Raw genomic sequence first — 27,561 nt, forward strand, 5'->3', positions numbered from 1 at the left:
CTTTTAGAAACAGAACACTGAACAGGAATCTCAAAGCAGGATTTGGAGCACTGTAAGTTAACACACAAAAGCCAGCAACTACTTACGAGAGCACTGCAGTGACTCCTTTCCCAGGAGAGCCTTTTCACAGGCCATACATGGGATAACTCCTGGGAAGGTCCCATTTGTAAAACTGTGCCTGTTCAGTTTCTCTTTATCTTTGGTATCTTTATTTTTTGTCTTCATCCCCAACAACAAAGGCAGAAAAAAACAAAGAAAAAAAAAGTTACATGAGAAAAGAAAATAAAGCGATTCAATTTTAACTCTAAAACATTCCCTTTTAAAAGCAAATTATTTTAAAACATTAAACTCTGTCCTAGAAGACCTGTAACGGTATACTATATTATTACATCCAACATTGTTGAAGTTCTGAAATGATTCAGGGATTGCTTTCACTGACAGCTAAGTCAACAAGCATTATCAAGGAAGACTGGCAGAAATACATTTACAAAGCTTCAAAAAAGGAAGGGCTGGAAAATAAAGTTTAAGAAGTGTTACTGACTCACTGCACATGCATATATCAATACCTACATCTCCCTGAGGCATACATGCAAACTTGTGCCTCTGCAGCTAAAGCGAAAGCTGCAGTGATGTAAAATTTAGATAACTTATCTGGTTATTCTTTAGGATACCACACAGACACAGGCTAATTTATGGCTGCTGGACTAGACCTATATGTTCACAGCCAGTTCTGCCACTCTTGAAGGTATCATGTCAGCCAATCATCTTCACATCCATGTATGTCAGGATATCCTGAGGCACAGAAGGGTGTACCAGAAAGCCTGCAAAACTGCTGAAAGGCCAGCTGGAAAGACGCTGCAGGCCAAATCTATCTCTGTGTTCTACCTTTCATAGTATATATGTCTGACTGTGCAGGCCTCAATTCTGCAACTCTTCAACACTAAGCAGTGCTTACTCATGCAAGTAGTGCCATTAACTTCAAATAAGGCAAATTCAACTGATTATGTGCCAATGTAAAAGTTACAGACTCAATTACTTATGAGAGTAATTGCTACAACAGCCCTATACCTCTTAGTTTTATTTAACAGAAAATTATTTCTCAAAGGCAAGGCAATTCCTGTATTTAAACTTCGGCTAAATTGTCAAATGAGATTATTGATCACATCAAAAAATGGCAAGAAAAATACCTGATATTGTTCAGCTAAGGCTACTGTTTAAAATGAAAGCTGGTTTTTAATATGAAGTCCATTTCAGAGTATCCTGCAGAGATTTTAAATTTAAAAAAGAAAGATAAAAGTTTCTTCCTCTTACTTATGTGGTTTTGTGTGAATAAGCAACAACTTATCTTTACATAAAAATTTAGATTCTCACCTATAATATATTTAATCTCAGTGACATAACTATATGTAATAATACAGACATAAATCCCAAATTACCTTGCACTTATTCCGTGTGCTGGTCATTCTGTTCATCAAAAAGCTAAAAGTCCGACTCACTTTACATTTTTCAGACTCATTTTTTGAGGGTACAATATATTTATTCCATTCCTCCTCCTGAATCCTGTAACAGAGACCAGTGAAAAAAATCTCATTTCAGCAGGAACAGTCCCTCAAAACAGAGCAGAATCTAGATGGTAACTGTTTGACCTAACATTTACAATTATACGTATTATTGTGGGTTGAGCAAGCATTATTAAAAAGAGAGCAGTCCCTCTCCAGGGGAGTAACACCAGCCCACAGTGTGCTCTGAATGTGCAATGTGTTACAAGCTTGCCTGGATTACAACTGGTATCAAAAGCCTTCTTGCTTTTATTACAGTGTTTTGAATGTCTCTTCAGATGGCTCCTATAGTGGACAGGAATTCCTACAGTGGACAGGAGCTCCTACAGCAAACAGGAGCACATCCTTATCTCCATGTCCTGTGGTGGTGCACAGCTAATCCCCACTGCAGGATGTGCACAGTAGTGACAGCACAGAGGGGCCCAGTCTGAGCTCAGCACAAGGTTTAAGCATGGGCTTACAAATCCGCTGGGCTGGGAGCGTTTCCCTAAATCACTGCTAAAAAGCCCACTGTGAGGGCTGCCAAAGCCTCTTCCCCACTCTGCTCCCCAGATAGCATTCTTGAGCAGACCCACTCCCAGTGCCTGAAAACACAGGTGTGTCAAGCGTACCTCGTCTCTCGGGACTGCTCGGGCAGACTGTATGCTCGCTCTGCAAGACATAAACAGTTGCAAGGTCATCAGGTTTATTTCAAACACACGACTGCCACCAGGTCATTAGCTTGTCACTAAGTGCTTGCACTGTCATTTGAAAATTAGGAAAGCAAAAATGTATATACATTAGAAGCACCTTTTCCTAGGGTAAGAGCACTACCAACTAAGCTTTGTTTAGTACATCGAATCTGCCAGAGCTGAGATGGATATCAGTGAACACTGGTCTCCGCAAATGGTCTGTTTTCAACAACAACAAAAAATATTTGTTTTTCTTCACAACCCAGACTTGATTGATTCACACTTCATTTTGCTTTTCACATAATTTGTTGTAAAATACCTTAATGAAGATCTTCTAACCTTTTCAATGCCCTGTCTCATGCAGCTTTATCTACAGTACTAAGAAATTTTAAATGTCTTATGTGACCATTTAGACCTAGGCCAGCAGCTAAACAGCTGCTATCTCACCTTTCCTTCCTTGCAAGAGAAGGAAGCAAAAGAGGAAGGAAAAAGGAGGGGGGGAAATGGAGGAAGGACTCGTGGATTAAAATAAAAATCAATTTAATAAAACAATAATGAAGAATGAATATGAATGCGACAATCAAAAGATGCAAAGCAACACTCAGTGACGGGAACGCACATTGCCGGCAGGGGGCGAAAGAGGGAAAATACGGCAAGCGCAGGGGCTGCTGTGAAGCACTGCTCCTGGGGCACCCGGGGCAATGGGAAACGGAGGAACCGGGTGCCGGGAAACCAAGGAACCGGGTGCCGGGAAACCAAGGAACTGGGCACCGGGAAACTGAGGAACCAGGCGCCGGGAAACTGAGGAAGCGGGTACTGGGAAACCAAGGAATTGGCAACCGGGAAACTGAGGACTTGACACCAGGAATCCATGAAATTAGACACCAGAAAACTGAGGAGTTGCCACCAAAAAAAACAAGGAACCAGGTGCTGGGAAACCAAAGAGTCAGGTACTGGGAAACCAAGCAATTGGGCAAGAGGAAACTGAGGAACCAGAAACCAGGAAAACTAGAAGTTGGCACCAAGAAACCGTGGAATTGGGCAGCAGGAAACCAAGTAGTCGGCACTGGGAAACTCAGGAACTGGGTGCCGGGAAACCAAAGAATTGGGCACCGAGAAACCGAAGAACCAGGCGACAGGAAAACAAATAATTAGGCATGGGGAAACTGAGGAACTGGGCACCGGAAAACTGAGGAACAAGGTGCTGAGAAACCAAGAAATTGGGCACCGGGAAACCAAAGAACTGGGCACCGGGAAAATGAGAAATTAGGCACCAGGAAACTGAGGAACTGGGTGCCGGGAAACCAAAGAACTGGGTGCTAGGAAACCAAAAAATTGGACACTGGGAAAATGAGAAACTGGGTCCCAGGAAACTGCAGAACTGGGTGACGGGAAACCAAAGAATTGGGCGCTGGTAAACCGAGGAACCGGGTCCTAGGAAACTGAGGTATCAGGTGCCAGGAAACTGAGAAAACGGGCGCCAGAACACTGAAGAACTGGGCACCGGGAAACCGAGGAACTGGGTGCCAGGAAATTGAGGAACCAGGTACTGAGAATCCAAAGAATTGGGCGCTGGGAAAGTCAAGAGTCAAGCGATGGGAAACCAAATAATTGGGGGCTAGGAGACTGAGGAATTGGCACTGAGAAACTGAGGAAACGGGTGATGCGAAACAGAGCAACCGGGTGCCAGTAAATCATGGAATTAGGTGCTAGAAAACCAAGGAATTGGGCACCAGGAAACCAAGGAACCAGGTGCTGGGAAAACAAGGGACTGGGCACCGGGAAGCCGAGGAACTGGGTGCTGGGAAACCACAGAATAGGGTGCCGGGAACGGAGGAAGCGGTTGCTGGGAAACCAAGAAATTGGGTACTGGAAAACCAAGGAACCGGGTGATGGGAAACCAAGGAATTTGGCACAGGGAAACTGAGGAACCGGGTGCAGGCAAACCATGAATTTGGCGCTGGGAAACCAAGGAACAGGGCACTGGGAAACTGAGGAACCTCGTTCTGGGAAACTAAGGAACCAGGAACTAGGAAACCAAGGAAAGAGATGCCAGGAAACAGAGGAACTGGGCACCAAGACACTGAGGAAGTGGGCAACAGGAAACCAAGTAACCGGGTGCTGGGAAACCTAGAAACTGGGTGCCAGGAATCCAAGAAATTGGGCACCGGGAAACTCAAGAACCAGGTGACGCGAAACCAAAGAACAGAGCAGTGGGAAACCGAGGAACCAGGTGCTGGGAAACCATGGAATTGGGTGCCAGGAAACTGAGGACCCAGGTACTGGGAAACCTGAGAATTGGGCAACGGAAAACCAAGGAACCAGGTACCGGGCAACCAAAGAACTGGGCGCTAGGACACCAAGGAACCAGGTGCCAAGAAACCGAGGAACCAGGTGCAGCGAAACCAAGTAAAAGGGTGTTGGGAAACCGGGGAACTGGGCAACGGGAAACCAGGGAACCTGGTACCTGGCAACAACAGAATTGGGCACCGGAAAACCGAGGAACCGCGTGACAGGAAAACACAGAATTGGGCAACAGGAAACCAAGGAACTAGGTGCCAGGAAACCGAGAGACCGTGTGCCGGGAAACCATGGAATTGTGTGCTGGGAAACCGGGGAACTGGGCAATGGGAAACCAAGGAATCGAGTACTGGGCAACTAAAGAATTGGGCGTGGGGCAACCAAGGAACCAGGTGCCGAGAAGCCACAGAATTGGGCAACGGGAAACCAAGCAACCGCATGAAAGGGAAACCACAGATTTGGGCACCGGGAAACCAAGGAAATGGGTGATGGGGAAGCAAATAATTGGGCGCTGGGAAACCAAGGAATTGGTCACCAAGAAACCGAGGAACTGGGTGCCAGGAAACCAAGGAATGGGCACCAGGAAACCAAAGAACCAGATGCTGGGAAACCACAGAATTGCGTGCCGGGAAACCAAGGTACTGAGTGCTGGGAAACCGAAGAAACGGATGCTGGGAAACAAGGGACCTGGGAAATGGGAAACCAAGGAACCAGGTACCGGGCAACCAAAGAACTCGGCGCTAGGAAACCGAGAAACCGGGTACTGGGAAACCAGAGAAGTGAGCACTGGAAAACTCAGGTACCAGGTGATGGGTAACCACAGATTTGGGTGCCGCGAAGCCAAGGAACCCGGTGCTGGGAAACCTGGGAACTGGGCAACAGGAAACCAAGGAACCGGGTACTGGGCAACCAAAGAATTGGGTGCTGGCCAACCGAGGAACGAGGTGCTGGGAAACAGGGGAAAAGGGTGCCGGGATATCACAGATTTGGGCACCAGGAAACCAAGGAACCGGGTGCTGGGAAACCTGGGAACTGGGCAATGGGAACCCATGGAACCAGGTACCTGGCAAGAACAGAATTGGGCGCCGGGAAACTGAGGAACCACGTGCTGGGAAACCTGGGAAGTGTGCAACGGGAAACCAAGGAACCGGGTATCGGGCAACCAAAGAACTGAGCTCTAGGAAACCGAGGAACCGGGTGCCAGGAAACCTAGGCACCAGGTGCCAGGAAATCAAGGAAAACGGTGCTGGAAAACAGGGGAACTGGGCAACGAGAAACCAGGGAACCAGGTACCTGGTAACCACAGAATTAGGCGCTGGGAAACAGAGGAACCAGGTCCCAGGTAACAGAGACCGTGTGCTGGGAAACCATGGAATTGTGTGCTGGGAAACCTAGGAACAGGGTGCTGGGAAACCGAAGAAACGGATGCTGGGAAACCAGGGACCTGGGCAAAGGGAAACCAAGGAACCGTGTACCGGGCAACCAAAGAATTGGGTGCTGGGCAACCGAGCAACTAGGTGCCGAGAAACCACAGAATTGGGCGCTGGGAAACCGAGGAATTGGTCACCAAGAAACCAAGGATCCGAGTACCAGGAAACCAAAGAATTGGGCACCGGGAAACCAAAGAACCAGATGCTGGGAAACCACAGTACTGGGCACCAGGAAACCAAGGAAACAGGTGCTGAGACACCAAAGAACAGAGCACTGGGAAACCCAGGAACCAGGTGCTGGGAAACCGAGGAACCTGGTGCAGGGAAACCAAGGAAAAGGGTGCTGTGAAACCGGGAAACTGGGCAATGGGAAACCAAGGAACCGGGTACCTGGCAACCACAGAACTGGGCACTGGGAAACCGAGGAACCGAGTGCCAGGAAACCACAGACTTGGGCTCCGGGAAACCAAGGAACCGGGTGCCAGGAAACCGAGGAAACAGGTGCCGAGAAACCAAGGGATTGGGTGCTGTGAAACCAAGGAACCGGGTGCTAGGAAACCTGGGAACTGGGCAATGGAAAAAACAAGGAACCAGATACCTGGCATCCACAGAATTGGGCGCTGGGAAACCAAGGATCCAGGTGATGGGAAAGCACAGAATTGCACGCAGGCAAACCAAGGAACCGGCTGCTGGGAAACCATAGAAGTGGGCGCTGGGAAACCATAGAAGTGGGCACTGGGAAAATCAGGAACCAGGTGATGGGAAACCACAGATTTGGATGCCGGGAAACCGAGAAACCTGGTGCTGGAAAACCTGGGAACTGGGAAATGGGAAACCAAGGAGCCAGGTATCAGGCAACCAAAGAACTGGGTGCTAGGAAACAAAGGAACCAGGTCCCGGGAAACCAAAGAATTGGGTGGCGGGAAAACAAGAGACTGAGTACCAGGAAATAGGGGGAAAAAAGTGCCGGGAAACCACAGATTTGGGTGCCGGGAAACCGAGGAACCGGGTGCTGGGAAACCTGGGAACAGGGCAATGGAAGAACCAAGGAACCGGGTACCTGGCATCCACAGAATTGGGCGCTGGGAAACCGAGGATCCAGGTGACGGGAACTGCGCGCCAGGAAACTGAAAAACCAGGTGCCAGGAAACTGAGGAACCGGGTACTGGTAAAGCATGGAATTGGGTGGCCGGAAAATGAGGAACCGGGTGCTGGGAAACCTGGGAAGTGTGCAATGGCAAACCAAGGAACCCGGTATCGGGCAACCAAAGAACTGAGCGCTAGGAAAACAAGGAACTGAGTGCCGGGAAACCGAAGAACCGGGTGCCGGGAAAACAAGGAAAACGGTGCTGGCAAAGAGGTGAACTGGGCACCGGGAAACCAGGGAACTGGGTACCTGGCAACCACAGAATTAGGCACCGGGAAACCGAGGAACCAGGTGCCAGGAAACCGAGAGACCGTGTGCCGGGAAAACATGGAATTACATGCTGAGAAACCAAGGAAGCAGACGGTGGGAAACTGGGGAATTGGGCAACGAGAAACCAAGGAATCATGTACCAGGCAACCAAAATATTGGACACCAGGCAACCGAGGAACCAGGTACCAGGACACCACAGAACTGGGCACTGGGAAACCGAGGAACCAGGTGCCAGGAAACTGAGGAATAGGACACCAGGAATCCGAGGAACCACGTGACAGGAATTCAAAAAATTGGGTGCCAGGAAACCGAGGAATTCGTCACCGAGAAACCAAGGAACCTGGTGCCAGGAAACCAAGGAACTGGGTGCCGGCAAACCAAGGAACCTGTTTCTGGGAACCTGGGAAGTGTGCACCGGGAAACCAAGGAACCAGGTACTGGACAACCAAAGAAATCGGCACTACGAAACCGAGGAACCAGGGGCTGGGACACCATAGAAGTGGGTGATGGGAAACCATGGAAAAAGGTGACGGGAAACCACAGATTTGGGGGCCGGGAAACTGAGAAACCCGGCACTGGGAAACCTGGGAACTGCACAATGGGAAACCAAGGGACCGAGTATCAGATAAACACAGAACTGGGTGCTGGGAAACCAAGGAACCCGGTGCTGGGAAAGGACAGAACTGGGTGCCAGGAAAGCGAGGAAGCGGCTACAGGAAACCAAGGAACTGACTGCCTGGAAACCGAGGAACCGGTACCTGGCAACCACAGAATTGGGTGCCGGGAAACCGATGAACCAGGTGCTGGGAAGCCTGGGACCTGGGCAACGGGAAACCAAGGAACCTGGCACTGGGCCACCAAAGTACTCAGCGCTAGGAAACCGAGGAACTGGGTGCTGGGAAACCATAGAGGTGGGCGCTGGTAAACTGAGAAACCAGGCGAAGGAAAACCACAGATATAGGAGCCAGGAAAATGAGAAACCAGGTGCTGCAAAACTTCGGAACTGGGCAATGGGAAACCAAGGAACCTGGTACCAGGCAAACAAAGAATTGGGTGCTAGGAAACCAAGAACCAGGTCCTGGGCAACCAAAGAATTGGGTGCTGGGAAACGGAGGAACCAACTGCCAGGAAACTGAGGAACCAGCTGCCAGGAAACCGAGGAACTGGGTGCCGCAAACCACAGAATTGGGCGCTGGGAAACCAAGGAATCTGGTGCTAGGAAACCTGGGAAGAGGGCAATGACAAACCAAGGAACAAACTGGGCAACCAAAACAATTGGGTGCCGGGAAACCGAGGAAACGGGAGCCGGGAAACTAAGGAACCAGGTACCGGAAAACCTGGGACCGGAGCAAGAGGAAACCAAGGAACCGGGTACCGGACAACCAAAGTACTCGGCGCTAGGAAACCGAAGAACCGGGTGCCGAGAAACCGAGGGAACCGGGTGCCAGGAAACCATAGAAGTGGGCACTGGGAAAGTGAGGAACCAGGTGATGGGAAATGACAGATTTGGGCGCCGGGAAACTGAGGAACTGGTACCTGGCAACCACGGAATTGGGCACCGGGAAACCGAGGAACCAAGTGCCAGGAAATCAAGGAACCAGGTGGTGGGAAACCTGGGACCTGGGCAACAGGAAACCAAGGAACTGGGTACCGGGCAACCATAGAACTTGGCGTATAGGAAACCTGGGAACCGGGTGCCGGGAAACCATAGAAGTGGGTGCTGGGAAACTGAGGAGCCAGGTGACGGGAAACCTCAATTTTGGGCGCCGGGAATTCAAGGAAATCGGTGATGGGAAGCCTGGGAACTGGGCTACGGGAAACCAAGGAACCGGGTACTGGGCAAACAAAGAATAGGGCGCTAGGAAACAAAGGAAGCAGGTCCCGGGCAACCAAAGAATTGGGTGCTGGGAAATGGAGGAAGGAGGTGCCAGGAAACTGAGGAACTGGGTGCCAGGAAACCGAGGAACCCGGTGCTGGGAAACCGAGGAACCCGGTGCTGGGATACCTGGAAACTAAGCAACGGGTCAACAAGGATCCAGGTACCGGGACCAAAGAAATCAGCGCTAGGAAACAAAGGAAGCAGGTCCCGGGAAACCAAAGAATTGGGTGCCAGGAAGCCGAGGAATCAGGTGCCAGGAAACCAAGGAACTGGGTGCCAGGATACCGAGGAAAGGGGTGTTGGGAAACTGAGGAAGCGGGTGCCAGGAACCGAGGAACTGGCTGCCTGGAAACGGAGGAACAGGGTGCTGTGAAACTTGGGAAGTGGGCAACGAGAAACTGAGGGACCAGGTACCTGGCAACCACCGATTTGAGCGCCGGGAAACCGAGGAATCTGGTGCTAGGAAACCTGGGAACTGGGCAATGGAAACCAAGGAACTGCTATCGCACAGCCAAAGAACTGGGCACAAAGAAACCAAGAACCAGGTCCCGGGCAACCAAAGAATTGAGTGCCAGGAAACGGAGGAACCAGGTGTCAGGAACCAAGGAACCAAGGGCCAGGAAACCACAGAATTGGGCGCCGGGAAAACGAGGAACCAGGTGCTGGGCACCCAAAGAACTAGGCCCTAGGAATCTGAGGAACCGGGTGCCGGGAAACCAAGGAACCGGTATCTGGCAGCCACAGAATTTGGTGCCGGGAAAACAAGGAACCGGGTGCCAGGAATCCGAGGAATATGGTGCTAGGAAACCTGGGAAGTGGGCAACGAGAAACTAAGGAACTGGTACAGGGCAACCACAGAATTGGGTGCCGGGAAACTGAGGAACCGGTACCTTGCAACCACAGAATTGGGCACCGGGAAACCGAGTAACCACGTGCCGAAAACCGAGGAACCAGGTGCTGGGAAACCTGGGACCTGGGCAACGGGAAAACAAGGAACCGGGTACCGGGCAACCATAGAACTCGGCGTTAGGAAACCTGCGAACCGGGTGCCAGGAAAACACAGAAGTGGGTGCTGGGAAACTGAGGAGCCAGGTGACGGGAAACCACAGATTTGGGCGCTGGGAAAAACAGGAAGCCCGTTGTGGGAAACCTGCAAACTGGGCAACAGGAAACCAAGGAACCGGGTACCAGGCAAACAAAGAACTGGGCGCTAGGAAACCAAAAACCAGGTCCCGGGCAACCAAAGAATGGGGTACTGGGAAACTCAGGAACCAACTCAGGAAATCGTGGAACCGGGTGATGGGAAACCAAGGAACCAGGTGCCAGGAAACCTGGAAACTAAGCAACAGGAAACCAAGGAACCGGGTACCGGGTAACCGAAAAATCGGTGCTAGGAAACAAAGGAAGCAGGTCCCGGGTAATCAAAGAATTGGGTGCTGGGAAACCGAGGAACCGGGTGCCAGGAAACCAAGGAACCGGATGCCGGGATACTGAGGAAAGGGGTGCTGGGAAACTGAGGAAGCGGGTGCCGGGAACCGAGGAACTGGGTGCTGGAAAACTTGGGAACCGGGCAATGGGAAACCGAGGGACCGGGTACCTGGCAACCACAGATATGGATGCCGGGAAATCGAGGAGTCTGGTGCTGGAAAACCTGGGACCTGGGCAAGGGGAAACCAAGGAACCGGGTACTGGGCAACCAAAGTACTCGGCGCTAGGAAACCGACGAACCGGGTGCCAGGAAACCATACAAGTGGGCGCTGGGAAACTGAGGAAACAGGTGACAGGAAACCACAGATTTTAGCGCCGGGAAACTGAGGAACCCGGTGTTGGGAAACCTGGGAATTAAGCAATGGGAAACCAAGGAACCTAATACCGGTCAAGCAAAGAACTGGGCACTAGGAAACCAAGGAACCAGGTCCCGGGCAACCAAAGAATTGGGTGGCGGGAAACCGAGGAACCGGTACCTGGCAACCACAGATATGGATGCCGGGAAATCGAGGAGTCTGGTGCTGGGAAACCTGGGAACTGGGCAATGGAAACCAAGGAACTGCTACCGGGCAACCAAAGAACTGGGCACGAGGAAACCAAGGAATCAGGTCCCGGGCAACCAAAGAATTGGGTGCCAGGAAACTGAGGATCCGGGTGCCAGGAAACCATAGAAGTGGGCACTGGGAAACTGAGGAACCAGGTGATGGGAAACGACAGATTTGGGTGCCAGGAAACTGAGGAATCAAGTGCCAGGAAATCGAGGAACCAGGTGCTGGGAAACCTGGGACCTGGGCAACAGGAAACCAAGGAACCGGGTACCGGGCAACCATAGAACTCGGTGTATAGGAAACCTGGGAACCGGGTGCCAGGATACCATAGAAGTGGGTGCTGGGAAACTGAGGAGCCAGGTGACGGGAAACCTCAATTTTGGGCGCCGGGAATTCAAGGAAATCGGTGATGGGAAGCCTGGGAACTGGGCTATGGGAAACCAAGGAACCGGGTACTGAGCAAACAAAGAATAGGGCGCTAGGAAACAAAGGGAGCAGGTCCCGGGCAACCAAAGAATTGGGTGCTGGGAAATGGAGGAAGGAGGTGCCAGGAAACTGAGGAAGCGGGTGCCGGGAAACCAAAGTACTCGGCACTAGGAAACCGAGGAACTGGGTGCCAGTAAACCTTCGAACCTGGTGCCGGGAAACCTGCAAACTAAGCAACGGGAAATCAAGGAACCGGGTACCAGGCAAACAAAGAACTGGGCACTAGGAAACCATGGAGTCAGGTCCCGGGCAACCAAAGAATTGGGTGCTGGGAACCGGGTGCCAGGAAACCGAGGGACCTGGTCCCGGGAAACCACAGAATTGGGCACTGTGAAACCTAGGACTCTGCTGCTACGAAACCTGGGAAGTGGAAAATGAGAAACCAAGGAACGGGTACTGGGCAACCAAAGAATTGGGTGCCAGGAAAATGAGGAAACGGGTGCCAGGAAACAAAGGAACCGTTACCTGGCAACCACAGAACTTGGCACCGGGAAACCGAGGAACTGGGTGCCAGGAAACCTTGGAACCAGGTAATCCTGGACAAGAGGAAACCCCGGACCTGGACAAGAGGAAACAAAAGAACCGGGTACCGGACAACCAAAGTACTCGGCGCTAGGAAACCGAAGAACCGGGTGCCAGGAAACCGAAGAACCAGGTGCCGGGAAACCGAAGAACCGGGTGCCGGGAAACCGAAGAACCGGGTGCCGGGAAACCGAAGAACCGGGTGCCAGGAAACCTGGAAACTAAGCAACAGGAAACCAAGGAACCGTGTACCGGGCAACCAAAGAACTGGGCTTTAGGAAACCAAGAAATCAGGGCAACGAAAGAACTGGGTGCCAGGAAACCAAGGAACCGGGTGCCAGGAAACTGAGGAACCGGGTACCGGGAAACTCAGGAAGCGGCTGTGGGAAATCAAGTAACCGACTGCCTGGAAACCAAGGAACCGGTACCTGGCAACCACAAAATTGGGTGCCGGGAAACCGATGAACCAGGTGCTGGGAAGCCTGGGACCTGGGCAACGGGAAACCAAGGAACTGGGTACCGGGCAAGCAAAGTACTCGGCGCTAGGAAACCGAGGAACTGGGTGCCAGGAAACCGAGGAACTGGGTGCCAGGAAACCATACAAGTGGGCGCTGGGAAACAAAGGAACCAGGTGACAGGAAACCACAGATTTTAGCGCCGGGAAACGGAGGAACCCGGTGCTGGGAAAACTGGGAACTAAGCAATGGGAAACCAAGGAACCTAGTACCGGTCAATCAAAGAACTGGGCACTAGGAAACCAAGGAACCAGGTCCCGGGCAACCACAGAATTGGGCGCCGGGAAACTGAGGAACCGACTGCCTGGCAACCACAGAATTGGGTCCCGGGAAACGGATGAATCAGGTTCTGGAAAGCCTGGGACCTGCGACACGGGAAACCCAGGAACCGGGTACTGGGCAACCAAAGTACTCGGCGCTAGGAAACCGAGGAACCGGGTGCCAGGAAACCATAGAAGTGGGCGCTGAGAAACTGAGGAACCAGGTGACAGGAAACCACAGATTTGGACGCCGGGAAGCTGAGGAACCCGGTGCTGGGAAACCTGGGAACTAAGCAGTGGGAAACCAAGGAACCTAGTACTGGTCAATCAAAGAACTGGGCACTAGGAAACAAAGGAAGCAGGTCCCGGGCAACGAAAGAATTACGTGCTGGAAACGGAGTAACGAGGTGCCAGGAAACTGAGGAAGCGGGTGCCGGGAAACCACAGAATTGGGCGCTGGGAAACCAAGGAATCTGGTGCTAGAAAACCTGGAAAGTGGGCAAAGAGAAACCAAGGAACGGGAATATGGCAACCAAAGAACTGAGTGCCAGGAAAATGAGAAAACGGGTGCCAGGAAACAAAGGAACCGTTACCTGGCAACCACAGAATTTGGCACCGGGAAACCGAGGAACCGGGTGCCGGGAAACCTTGGAACCAGGTACCGGAAAACCTGGGACCGGGGCAAGAGGAAACCAAGGAACCGGGTACCGGACAACCAAAGTACTCGGCGCTAGGAAACCGAAGAATCGGGTGCCGGGAAACCGAGGAACCGGGTGCCGGTAAACCTGGAAACTAAGCAACGGGAAGCCAAGGAACCGGGTACCAGGCAACCAAAGAAATCGGCGCTAGGAAACCAAGGAAGCAGGTCCCGGGCAACCAAAGAATTGGGTGCTGGGAAACTGAGGAACCAGGTGCCAGGAAACCAAGGAACCGGGTGCCGGGATACTGAGGAAAGGGGTGCTGGGAAACCAAGGAAGCGGGTATCAGGAACGGAGAAACTGGGTGCCTGGAAACCGATGAACTGGGTGCTGGAAAACTTGGGAGGTAGGCAACGGCAAACGGAGGAACCGGGTACCTGGCAACCACAGATTTGGGCGCAGGGAAACCAAGGAGTCAGGTGCTGGGAAACCTGGGAACTGGGCAACGGAAACCAAGGAACTGTTACCGGGCAACCAAAGAACTGGGCACTAGGAAACCAAGGAATCAGGTCCCGGGCAACAAAAGAACTGGGTGCCAGGAAACCGAGGAACCAGGTGCCAGGAAACCGAGGAAGCAGCTGCGGGAAACTGAGGAACCGGCTTCCTGGAACCCGAAGAACCAGTACCTTGCAACCACAGAACTGTGTGCCAGGAAACTGATGAACCAGGTGCCGGGAAACCTGGGACCTGGGACACGGGAAACCATAGAACCGGGTACCGGGCAATCAAAGTACTCCGCGCTAGGAAACCGAGGAACCTGGGAGGTGGGCAACGAGAGGTGGGCAACGAGAAACCAAGGAACTGGTACTGGGCAACCAAAGAATTGGGTGCTGGGAAACCAAGGAACCGGGTGCCAGGAAACCTCAGAACCAGGTACCGGGAAACCTGGAAGCTAAGCAATGGGAAACCAAGGAACCGGGTACTGGGCAACCAAAGAATTGGGCGCTAGAAAACCAAGGAACCGGGTCCCAGGAAACTGAGGAACCTGGTGCCAGGAAGCCTCAGAACCAGGTGCCGGGAAACCTAGAAACTAAGCAACGGGTAACCAAAGAACTGGGCACTAGGAAACCAAGGAATGAGGTCCCGGGCAACCAAAGAATTGGGTGCCAGGAAAACGAGGAACCAGGTGTCTGGAAAATGAGGAAGCGGCTGCGAGAAAACGAGGAACCAAATAGCTGGAAACAGAGGAACCGAATGCCTGGAAACCGAGGAACTGGTAAAAGGCAACCACAGAATCGGGTGCCGGGAAACAGATGAACCAGGTGCTGGGAAACCTGGGAACTGAGCAACGGGAAAACAAGGAACCGGGTACCAGGCAAGCAAAGTACTCGGCGCTAGGAAACTAAGGATCCGGGTGCCACGAAACCATACAAGTGGGCGCTGGGAAACTGAGGAACCAGGTGACGGGAAACCACAGATTTGGGTGTCAGGAAACTGAGGAACTGGTACCTGGCAACCACAGAATCAGGCGCTAGGACACCGAGGAATCAGGTGCCAGGAAATCGAGGAACCAGGTGCCGGGAAACCTGGGACCTGGGCAACGGGAAACCAAGGAACTGGGTACCGGGCAACCATAGAACTCGGGGTTAGGAAACCTGGGAACCGGGTGCCAGGAAACCATAGAAGTGGGTGCTGGGAAACTGGGGAGCCAGGTGACGGGAAACCACAGATTTGGGCGCCGGGAAACCTGGGTACAGGGTACCTGGAAACCTGGGACCTGGGCAACGGGAAACCAAGGAACCAGGTTCCCGACAACAAAAGTAGTCAGCGCTAGGAAACCGAGGAACCGGGTGCCAGGAAACCTCAGAACCATGTGCTGGGAAACCTGGAAACTAAGCAACGAGTAACCAAGGAACCGGGTACAGAGCAACCAAACTAGGAAACCTCGGCACTAGGAAACCGAGGAACCTGGTGCCAGGAAACCGAGGAACCGGATGCCGGGAAACCTGGAAACTAAGCAATGGGAAACCAAGGAACCGGGTACAGCGCAACCAAAGAAATCGGCACTAGGAAGCAAAGGAAGCAGGTCTCGGGCAACCAAAGAATTGGGTCCTGGGAAACGGGGGAACGAGGTGCCAGGAAACCGAGGAACCGGGTGCCGGCAAACCACAGAATTGGGCGCTGGGAATACGAGGAATCTGGTGCTAGGAAACCTGGGAAGTGGGCAACGAGAAACCAAGGAACTGGTACTGGGCAACCACAGAATTGGGCGCCAGGAAACCAAGGAACAGGGTATCGGGAAACCTGGGAACTAGGTACCTGGAAACCTGGGACCTGGGCAACGGGAAACCAAGGAACTGGGTACCGGACAACCAAAGCACTCAGCGCTAGGAAACCGAGGAACAGGGTGCCGGGAAACCTGGGAACTAGGTACCTGGAAACCTGGGACCTGGGTGCTGGGAAACCAAGGAACTGAGTACCGGACAACCAGAGTACTCGGCACTAAGAAACCAAGGAACCGGGTGCCGGGAAACGTCAGAACCAGGTGTCGGGAAACCTGAAAACTAAGCAATGAGAAAACAAGAAACCAGGTACCGGGCAAACAAAGAAATGGGAACTAGGAAACCAAGGAATCAGGTCCCGGGCAACCAAAGTATTGGGTGCCAGGAAAACGAGGACCTGGGTTCCGGGCAACCGAGGAACCGAATGCCTGGAAACCTAGGAATAGGTACCTTGCAACCACAGAATCGGGTACCGGGAAACAGATGAACCAGGTGCTGGGAAACCTGGGAACTGAGCAACGGGAAAACAAGGAACCGGGTACCAAAGTACTCGGCGCTAGGAAACTAAGGATCCGGGTGCCAGGAAATCATACAAGTGGGCACTGGGAAACTGAGGAACCAGGTGACGGGAAACCACAGATTTGGGTGTCAGGAAAATGAGGAAACGGTACCTGGCAACCACAGAATTAGGTGCTAGGATACCGAGGAACCGGGTGCCAGGAAATCAAGGAACCAGGTGCTGGGAAACCTGGGACCTGGGCAACGGGAAACCAAGGAACCGGGTACCGGGCAACCATAGAACTCGGGGTTAGGAAACCTGGGAACCGGGTGCCAAGAAACCATACAAGTGGGTGCTGGGAAACTGGGGAGCCAGGTGACAGGAAACCACAGATTTGGGCGCCGGGAAACCTGGGTACTGGGTACCTGGAAACCTGGGACCTGGGCAACGGGAAACCAAGGAACCGGGTTCCCGACAACAAAAGTAGTCAGCGCTAGGAAACCGAGGAACCGGGTGCCGGAAAACCGAGGAACCGGGTGCCAGGAAACCTCAGAACCATGTGCTGGGAAACCTGGAAACTAAGCAATGGGAAAACAAGAAACCAGGTACCGGGCAAACAAAGAAATGGGAACTAGGAAACCAAGGAATCAGGTCCCGGGCAACCAAAGTATTGGGTGCCAGGAAACAGAGGACCTGGGTTCCGGGCAACCGAGGTACCAAATGCCTGGAAACCGAGGAATAGGTACCTTGCAACCACAGAATTGGGTGCCAGGAAACCAATGAACCAGGTGCTGGGAAACCTGGGACCTGGGGAACGGGAAACCAAGGAACCGGGTACCGGGTAACCAAAGTACTCGGCGCTAGGAAACCGAGGAACTGGGAGCCAGGAAACCATAGAAGTGGGCGCTGGGAAACTGAGGAACCAAGGGACGGGAAACAACAGATTTGGGTGCCGGGAAACTGAGGAACCAGTTATTGAAAACCACAGAATTGGGCACTGGGAAACCAAGGAACCGGGTGCCGGGAAACCAAGGATCCAGTTCCGAGAAACCTGGGACCTGGACAACGGGAAACCAACGAATCGGGTACCGGGAAACCATAGAACTCGTCGTTAGGAAACCTGGGAACCGGGTGCCAGGAAACCATACAAGTGGGTGCTGGGAAACTGAGAAGCCAGGTGATGGGAAACCACAGATTTGGGCACCGGGAATCCAAGGAAGCTGGTGCTGGGAAGCCTGGGAAATTGGCTACGAGAAACCAAGGAACCGGGTACAGGGCCCACAAAGAACTGGGCGCTAGGAAACAAAGGAAGCAGGTCCCAGGCAACCAAAGAATTGGGTGCTGGGAAACGGAGGAACGAGGTGCCAGGAAACTGAGGAACCGGGTGCCGGGAAACCACAAAATTATACGCTAGGAAACCAAGGATTCTGGTGCTGGGAAACCTGGGAAGTGGGCAACGAGAAAACAAGGAACTGGTACTGGGCAACCAAAGAACTGGGTGCCGGGAAACCTCAGAACCAGGTTCCGAGAAACCTGGAAACTAAGCAACGGGAAACCAAGGAACCGGGTACCACGCAACCAAAGTACTCGGCACTAGGAAACCAAGGAACCAGGTGCCAGGAAACCATAGAAGTGGCAGCCAGGAAACTGAGGAACCAGGTGACGGGGAACCACAGATTTGGGCGCCAGGAAAGTGAGGAACTCGGTGGTGGGAAACCTGGGAACTAAGAAATGGGAAACCAAGGAACCTGGTACCGGACAATCAAAGAATTGGGTGCTAGGAAACAAAGGAACCGGGTCCCGGGCAACCAAAGAATTGGGTGCCGGGAAACCAAGGAACCGGTACCTGGCAACCACAGAATTGGGCATTAGGAAACCGAGGAACCGGGTGCCAGGAAACCGAGGAACCAGGTGCTGGGAAACCTGGGACCTGGGCAACGGGAAACCAAGGAACCGGGTACCGGGCAAACAAAGAATTGGGCGCTAGGAAACAAAGGAAGCAGGTCCCGGGCAACCAGAGTATTCTGTGCCAGGAAACTGCGGAACCGGGTGCCAGGAAACCAAGTAAGCGGCTGCGGGAAACTGAGGAACCGACTGCCTGGAAACCGAGGAACCGGTACCTGGCACCACAGAACTGGGCCCTTGGAAAAAGAGGAAAAGGGTGCCAGGAACCAATAACCAGGTGCTGGGAAGCCTGGAACCTGGGCAACGGGACACCGAGCAACCGGGTACCGGGCAAACAAAGAATTGGGCGCTAGGAAACAAAGGAAGCAGGTCCCGGGCAACCAAAGAGTTGGGTGCTGGGAAACAGAGGAATGAGGTGCCAGGACTCAGGAACTGGGTGCCGGGAAATCACAGAATTGGGCGCTGAGAAACCGAGGAATCTGGTGCTAGGAAACCTAGGAAGTAGGCAACAGGAAACCGAGGAACTGGGCACCTGGCAACAACAGATTTGGGAGTCGGGAAACCGAGGAGTCTGGTGCTGGGAAACCTGCAAACTGAGCAACGTGAAACCAGGCAACTGCTACCGCACAACCAAAGAACTGGGAACTAGAAAACCAAGGAATCAAGTTCCGGGCAACCGAAGAATTGGGTGCCAGGAAACAGAGAAACTGGGTTCCGGGAAACCGAGGAACCGACTGCGTGGAAATCGAGGAATAGGTACCTTGCAACCACAGAATTGGGTGCCGGGAAACCGATGAACCAGGTGCTGGGAAACCTGGGACCTGGGGAATGGGAAACCAAGGAACCAGGTACCGGGTAACCAAAGTACTTGGCGCTAGGAAACCAAGGAACTGGGTGCCAGGAAACCATAGAAGTGGGCGCTGGGAAACAGAGGAACCAAGGGATGGGAAACAACAGATTTGGGCACCGGAAAACTGAGGAACCGGTTACTGAAAACCAAAGAATTGGGCACTGGGAAACGAAGGAACCAGATGCCGGGAAACCGAGGAACCAGGTGCCAGGAAACCTGGGACCTGGACAACAGGAAACCAAGGAACCAGGTGCCGGACAACAAAAGTAGTCGGCGCTAGGAAACCGAGGAACAAGGTGCCAGGAAACCGAGAAACGGGGTGCCATGAAACCTCAGAACCAGGTGCCAGGAAATCAGGAAGCTAAGCAACGGGTAACCAAGGAACTGGGTAGCGGACAACAAAAGAATTGGGCACTAGAAAACCGAGGAACCGGGTGCCGGGAAACTGAGGAACTGGGTGCCGGGAAACCTCAGAACCAGGTGCTGGGAAACCTAGAAACTAAGCAACGGGTAGCCAAGGAACGGGGTACCGGGCAACCAAAGAACTGGGCACTAGGAAACCAAGGAATCGGGTCCAGGGCAACCAAAGAATTGGGTGCCGGGAAACCGAGGAACTGGGTACCAGGACACCTCAGAACCAGGTGCCAGGAAACCTGGAAGCTAAGCACGAGGAAACCAAGGAATCAGGTCCCGGGCAACCAAAGAACTGGGTACCAGGAAACCGAGGAAGCGGCTGCAGGAAACCGAGGAACCGAATGCCTGGAAACCGAGGAACCGAATGCCTGGAAACCAAGGAACCGGTACCTGGCAACCACAGAATCGGGCGCCGGGAAACAGATGAACCAGGTGCTGAGAATCCTGGGAACTGAGCAACGGGAAAACAAGGAACCGGGTACCAGGTAAGCAAAGTACTCGGCGCTAGGAAACCGAGGAACTGGGTGCCAGGAAACCAAGGAACCAGGTGCTGGGAAACCTGGGACCTGGGCAACGGGAAACCAAGGAACCGGGTACTGGGCAACCATACAACTTGGGGTTAGGAAACCTGGGAACCGGGTGCCGGGAAACCATACAAGTGGGTGCTGGGAAACTGGGGAGCCAGGTGACGGGAAACCACAGATATGGGCGCCGGGAATGCGAGGAACAAGGTGCTGGGTAACCTGGGACCTGGGCGACGGGAAACCCAGGAACCGGGTACCCGACAATCAAAGTACTCCGCGCCAGGAAACCGCAGAACTGGGTGCCAGGAAACAACAGAAGTGGGCGCTGGGAAACTGAGGAAACAGGTGACGGGAAACCACAGATTTGGATGCCAGGAAACTGAGGAACCCCGTGCTGGGAAACCTGGGAACTAAGCAATGGGAAATCAAGGAACCTGGTACCAGGCAATCAGATAATTGGGCGCTAAGAAACCAAGGAACCGGGTCCAGGGCAACCAAAGAATTGGGTGCTGGGAAACCGAGGAACCGGGCGCCGGCAACCACAGAATTGGGCGCTGGGAAACCAAGCAACCGGGTGCCGGGAAATCGAGGAACCGGGTGCCAGGAAACCTCAGAACCAGGTGCCAAGAAACCTGGAAACTAAGCAACAGGAAACCAAGGAACCAGGTACCAGGCAACCAAAGAACTGGGCACTAGGAAACCAAGGAATCAGGTCCCGGGCAATCAAAGAATTGGGTCCCAGGAAACCGAAGAACCGGGTGCCAGGAAACCGAGGAAACCAGGTGCCAGGAAACCTGGGACCTGGGCAACAGGGAACCAAGGAACCGGGTACCAGGCAACCATAGAACTCGGGGTTAGAAAACCTGGGAACCGGGTGCCGGGAAACCATACAAGTGGGTGCTGGAAAACTGAGGAGCCAGGTGACGGGAAACCACAGATTTGGGCGCCGGGAATTGGAGGAACCAGGTGCTGGGAAACCTGGGACCTGGGCAACAGGAAGCCAAGGAACCGGGTACCGGGCAACCAAAGTACTCGTCACTAGGAAACCGAAGAACTGGGTGCCAGGAAACCATGGAACTGGCGCCGGGAAACCGAGGAACCGGGTGCCGGGAAACCTGGGACCTGGGCAATGGGAAACCAAGGAACCAGGTACCGGACAACAAAAGTAGTCAGCGCTAGGAAACTGAGGAACCGGGTGCCAGGAAAGCTCAGAACCATGTGCTGGGGAACCTGGAAACTAAGCAACGGGAAACCAAGGAACCGGGTACCGGGCAACCAAAGAACTGGGCACTAGGAAACCAAGGAATGAGGTCCTGGGCAACCAAAGAATTGGGTGCTGGGAAACCGAGGAAATGGGTGCAGGGAAACCGAGGAACCAGGTTCCAGGAAACCAAAGCATTGGGCATTGGGAAACCAAGGAATTGGGCACTGAGAAACTGAGGAATCAGCACCAGGAAACTGAGGAATCGGGTTCTGGGAAACCAAAGCATTGGGCTTTGGGAAACCAAGGAATTGGGCACCTGGAAACCAAGGAAATCAAGGAACCGGATGCTGGGAAACTGAGGAATTGGGCACTGGGAAAGCGAGGAAACGAGAACTGGAAACTGAGGAACTGGGAACCAGGAAACCCAGGAACTGGGCACCAGGTAGCCAAAGAATTGGGCACCAGGAAACTGAGGAACTAGGTGCTGGGAAACTGAGGAATCAGGTGCCGAGAAACCAAGGAGCTGGGCACTGGGAAACTGAGGAATTGGGTGCCGGGAAACTGAGGAACCTGATGCCAGGAAACCAAAGAATTGGGTCACCGGAAACCAAGGAATTGGGCACCGGGATAACGAGGAACTGGGTGCTGGAGAAATGGTGAACCGGGTGCCAGGAAACTGAGGAACTGGGCACTGGGAAACCGAGGAATTGGGTGCTGGGAAAGCAAAAAATTGGCACCGGGAAACCAAGGAACTGGGGACCGAGAAACTGAGGAACCTAGTGCCGTGAAACTGAGGAATTCTGTACCGGGAAACCGGGGAAATGAGTGTCAGGAAACGGAGGAATCTGGTGCTGGGAAACTGTGGACCTGGACACTGGGAAACTGTGGAACCAGCATCGGGAAAGCGAGGAACCGGGTGCCGGGAACTGAAAGAATTGGGCTACAGGAAACTAAGGAACTGGGCACCAGGATAACAAGGAACCGGGTGCTGGGAAAACTGTGAACCAGGTGCCAGGAAACCAAGGAACTGGGCATTGGAAACCAAGGAACCAGGCAGTGGGAAACTGAGGAACTGGGTGCTGGGAAAGCAAAGAATTGGGCCCTGGGAAACCAAGGAACTGGGCACCAGGAAACTGAGGAACTGAGTGCTGTGAAACTGCACTGGGGAACTGAGTAATCGGGCACTGAGAAACTGAGGAACCAGGTGCCAGGAAACTGAGGAATTGGAAAACAAAGGAACTGGGCACTGGGAAACCGAGGAACTGGGCACCAGGAAATTGAGGAACCAGGCGACGGGAAGCCAAAGAATTGGGCACCAAGAAACCAAGGAACTGGGTGTCGGGAAACCAAGGAATTGGGTACCAGGAAACTGAGGAACTGGGTGCCGGGAAACTGAGAAGTCAGGTACCGGTAAAGCATGGAATTGGGCACTCGGAAATTGAGGAACCAGGCACAAGGAAAGCCAGGAGCTGGCACCAGGAAATCATGGAAATGGACACCAGGAAACTTAGGTACCAGGCACCAAGAAACTGAGGAGTCGGCACCGGGAAACCGAGGAACTGGGTACCGGGAAACCATGGAATTGGGCACTGGGAAACCAAGTAACTGAGCAACGGGAAACTGAGGAGTTGGCACCAGGAAACCATGGATTTGGGCACTGGGAAACCAAGGAGTCAGCACTGGGAAACCATGGAACCGAGCACTGGGAAACTGAGGAATCAGCTACTGGGAAACCATGGAATTGGTCATCGGGAAACCGAGGAATCGGCACCAAGAAACTATGGAACTGGGCACTGGGAAAGCGTGGAATTGGGCACCTGGAAACAGAGGACCCTGTCACCAGGAAACTGAGGAGTCAGCGCCAGGAAACCATGGTATTGGACACCAAGAAATCAAGGAACTGAGTACCAGGAAAGTGAGGAGTCGAGTAGCAGGAAACCATGGAATTAGGCCCTGGGAAACCATGAAGTCAGGCACTGGAAAATGGAGGAACTGGCCATCGGGAAACTGAGGAGTCAGGTACTGGAAACCACGAGCAGGAGAGGGACCACACAGGGCCAGTGGCCATCAAAGAAAGAGGGCAGTCCCCAACAGCTTCCTGCTGCACAGGACTCCATGAGATACTTTTCAACAAATTGTTTAAAAAGCAAAATAAAAGATAAGTAATTCAGCTGGGCTGTTGGGGTCGCAGGAAGGAAGATTGAGACCCCTCTAATTTTCAAATTAGAAGTCATTCCATTTTGCAGAGATTTTTTGCGAAGCTGCCATGGGTATGGTTCAGAAAGTTACTTAAACATCTGCCGAAGTCGCAGCACCAGCCTATGCCTTATTTAAAATTAGACACAAACTTAAATAATCTTCACTGAATCAGCATGTCTTCAGACAAATGTAGACTTCAGCTTAGTGAGTGCTAGAATATTTACCAAAGAAGCGGCGAGACTAAAATAGCATCTCAGCTAGTTGCCAGGAACAATCTGTAGGGCAGGATGCTTTTGGAAGAAACAAAGTCCATGTACCCATGGGAGATGAAGACAGCCTCACGCAAAAGAGCACCATGGGGTTGGCATTGTGGTACTTACTACAGTGGTGGAGCAGAGACACCGACTTAGAAAGTGAAAGAGCCTGAAGGAGGGATCCACCACTGCTCATAAGCACACCATCTACAGAGCAGGGACAAAGCTTTTATTGTTACCGCCAGGTAATACCTTCTCAAATGAAAGTAGTAAATTGTTTTAACCCTGAGCATACTGAAAAGCTGCCATCAGAAATGGATGGTATTTCTCACTTTTTTCTTGTATATTTGCAAGAAAGACCAGCCTGTTGCTATCCTGCAGTCATCTGCTTTGGCTTATGTTTAACTGCAATGTACAAGGTCAGCTGCACCTCCCTCCTGCATAGCCAAGCCCTGAGCAAGATGTCCGAAGCAGTAGCAGCTGGACAGAGAGGAAGGGGCAGGTTTTCATTGCACAAACCCAGACACAATCCTGCAGAGATCAGGATGAACTATCTGACCTAGCTTCTCAGACTAAGCTCTGGGGCTTGTACTGTACCCACATGAGACTGCTTAAAACAAGTGCAGCTATGCCTGTCTCACACAGAAATCACCACTGCCAGCTGTCAAATGCTTTGTTCAAAGCTCCCATTTCCACAAAACACTGGCAGGGGAGGGACAAGGCAGGACATGCTGGTGGCAGGGAAATGCCAGCAGGAACCTCAGCAGACCACCACCCTCCCTCTCAGCAGCACACTGCATCTGCGGTGCAGGCTGCAGAACATGTTCCCAAAGCATGGACAGGACAGGGTTTCCATTCCCTCCACAAGACAGGTGTATGTTCAGCACTGACTGTCCTGGGGAAGAGAGAATGGAGAGGACATGGGCTTGAGCCCAGAACAGGACAGAGCAGGTAACGGTGTCTGGATGAGACTTAATGGGCTGTGACACCAACAGTCCTTCAGCTGACAGGTTAAAGGAATTCAGTTTTAGTTTGAAGAACAAACCACAGGGCTTCACTGATATGCAGTCTTCTCCTGTGACACACTTTCCCCATTTTTTTCTGTCTTGTTTTGTCAAAGACTTTTCACCGAATCTGTAGGATAAAAACGGCTACAAACACATTAAGTGATGTGGAAAACCAGCACAGCTACATGCGGCAAGCTGCAGCACAGAGTCCTCCTTGGAAAGGGACATGAAATCTTACAGTGAATTCGAGAAACAATAGACAAATTATTTGCTGCACTGCTTAACACAATTTCTTAAGGAAAAAAGATGTCTGCAGTCACTGTATGTATGCCCATCAGCTTTCTCCACCTCACCTTCCCAACAGCTTTTGAATTTGTTAACTGGTTTCAAAGTTAATTACAACATTTCCACAACTTTTGTGTGTTTGCACATTCAGTGTGACAGAATCACAGAATGGTTTGGGTTGGAAGTGACCTTCAAAGATCACCTAGTCCAACCCCTCTGACATAGGCAGGGTCACCTTTCCCTAGGTTGGGTTGTACAAAGCACTGACCAACCTGACTTCGAATAATTTCAGTGACGGGGCATCCACAACTTCTATGGGTGTCCACTCCATTAGGTTCACTGTAACTCACAACCAGCCAGCACATGTCCTGCCTCTTGCTCAGGACTAATGGAAAGCTAAAGGTATACTGGAAGTAGAGACAAGCTGGAAGTATGGCAACGGACAGGGTTACAGGCACAGAGGCCAAGTTTCTTGAAATGCAAGTCATTTTTAAGTTATGTGATTGATATGAAAAAGCAATGTGTATGTATTTCACACTTTGCGTGGTTTTCAAATATAACCCATACTCTCATTGCAAAGAGTGTGAGTTGTCTTCTAAATATGAAACCATGTGTCTAGAAATAAAGCATGTTAGAACCAATTTGTAAAAAATTACAGGCTTCTTACAGAGATTCCTCCAACTCCACTTGATGGAAAGGCTGGTTTTGCTCTGCTGCCTGTCAAGAAGACCACAGCCCATCCATGTGCCAGAGATTCCCTGGAACTTACAGGAATCTGAGGCCATCCACCTTCTTTGTCTCCTCTCCTGTGTTGTCGTGAGCCTCCTCACTGTCTCAGCCCAGCACCCAGCAGGAGGCTGGGGTAAGGATCTCCTAAGAAGATTGCTACCCTTGCCTGCATTACTTCTGACTGATGCTCTTGCTGTCCCGGTTCACGTACCATCCTGAGGATGAGCTGCTGTATCAGGAAGGGTATGATGGACCAATAAATGGGGGAAGAGCAAGGGATGATGGCAGGGGTACCTGAGGGCAGCTGAACCCTGCTTCTGCACATGTTGGTGAGGTCTGTGTATGCACAGACCTTGTGCACACAGGCACCAAGGGGACAGGGTAGGCCTGAGTAAAGCCATCAGTGCTGGGACCAAAGCAGGCAAGCAAGGGAGGAGGCTGTGCAGATGCAAAGCCAGAGAACTGACCTTCATTTGAATCCCCAGCTGCGAAGTCCTGAGGAATGCGAGGTCTTCTTAATAAACTTTTGGGCGAGGAGTAGGAATAGGACCGTGACCGAATGCCAGACCCTATACATTCCTACAAGAAATTGGAGCAAAATAGAACTTGCACCATTTTAAAGTGCATCACCAACAGAAACAAAATAAATCAGTGACAGAATTTCTGAAAGACAGATGACCATATGCATACATTTTCTTGGCTTCATTAAAGCTTTAAATTGAAGTACAAATTTTAACAACTTCATTTGAATTCTTAGGAAACCTGTTATATTTCCACCATGATAATTTTTTTATATTACAGGTAATAATTTGCAGGTGGAAGTTAGACTAAGAGAAAGCTTACATTATTCTTCAGTTTGGTAATAAGCACCATTCAAATAATGTTGTCAACCACTGTATCAATGACGAAGCTATCTTCTTTTACCAAGAGAGTGATGAATCTTAGTACTTTAATACATCAAGAACATTTCATGTAGATTAACGCCCTGCCTTGGTAATTACTGATGTCAGAGTTTCCAAACAAAGGAGGTAGCCTCTTTCTCTTTCCATTCTTCATTCTCTTAATTGTGTTTGAAAAGGCTTTCTGATCCCCAAATATGTCAATTGTAAAGCTCGAAAAGACATCCCGATTTTTTAAACATCATTTACATTTCAAAAGAGTCTCCTCCTAAACTGCTTACCTTATTGCTTTTAGAAGTAGCCCTAACATCTAATTCAGTGTTTGTGCCAGACTCTTTTTCTCCCTTTATGTAATCATTTGGTGAACGTACAATAAAGCTCTACAACAGCAAGAAGTCTATCTAATAAAGAAACCCTATGAATAAAAAAAATACTCCTATGTATGTGTCTGAAGATCCTAGAAATGGCACCATGATCTAAGAAAATGAATGGAGTCCGGACACCTTAGAAAATCATATTTAGGAGGAGAGATCTGCACTAATCAGTGTAGCAAACCCAAATGACCCTTCCTAAGTCTAGGAGCAGACAAGTTTTATACTTTACAAAGCTGTTATTCCTTTACATAACTACAGCTGGTTAAACATTTACTTATTAAATATATTTTGGTTAGAAAATGCTGATTCACTGAATCTAAGATATTTCCTTTGAAATTCTTCTGACAAATGATGCCTTTTTCAAAGCAGATCTCTGATGGAACCTTCCCAGGGCTGCTGCTAAGCCCAGCCACAACTGAGGA

The 27,561-nt window shown here is 51.6% G+C and overlaps 1 protein-coding gene across 5 annotated transcripts in view; it reads right to left on the reverse strand.

Moving 5' to 3' along the window:
• The window catches only part of ARHGEF28 (Rho guanine nucleotide exchange factor 28), a 146,501-nt gene that overhangs the window by 41,631 nt on the left and 77,309 nt on the right, over positions 1-27,561 (reverse strand). For all 5 annotated transcript variants that reach the window (XM_071802036.1, XM_071802037.1, XM_065860418.2 and 2 more), the window contains 4 exons: positions 26,334-26,445; positions 2,171-2,210; positions 1,437-1,560; positions 87-219 (listed from right to left, as the gene is read on the reverse strand). In XM_071802036.1, coding sequence (XP_071658137.1) covers positions 87-219; positions 1,437-1,560; positions 2,171-2,210; positions 26,334-26,445 — 409 coding nt within the window. The remainder of the gene's footprint in view (positions 1-86; positions 220-1,436; positions 1,561-2,170; positions 2,211-26,333; positions 26,446-27,561) is intronic.

The sequence above is a fragment of the Patagioenas fasciata genome, chromosome Z (genome assembly GCF_037038585.1).
Source record: "Patagioenas fasciata isolate bPatFas1 chromosome Z, bPatFas1.hap1, whole genome shotgun sequence".
NCBI lineage: Eukaryota > Metazoa > Chordata > Aves > Columbiformes > Columbidae > Patagioenas > Patagioenas fasciata.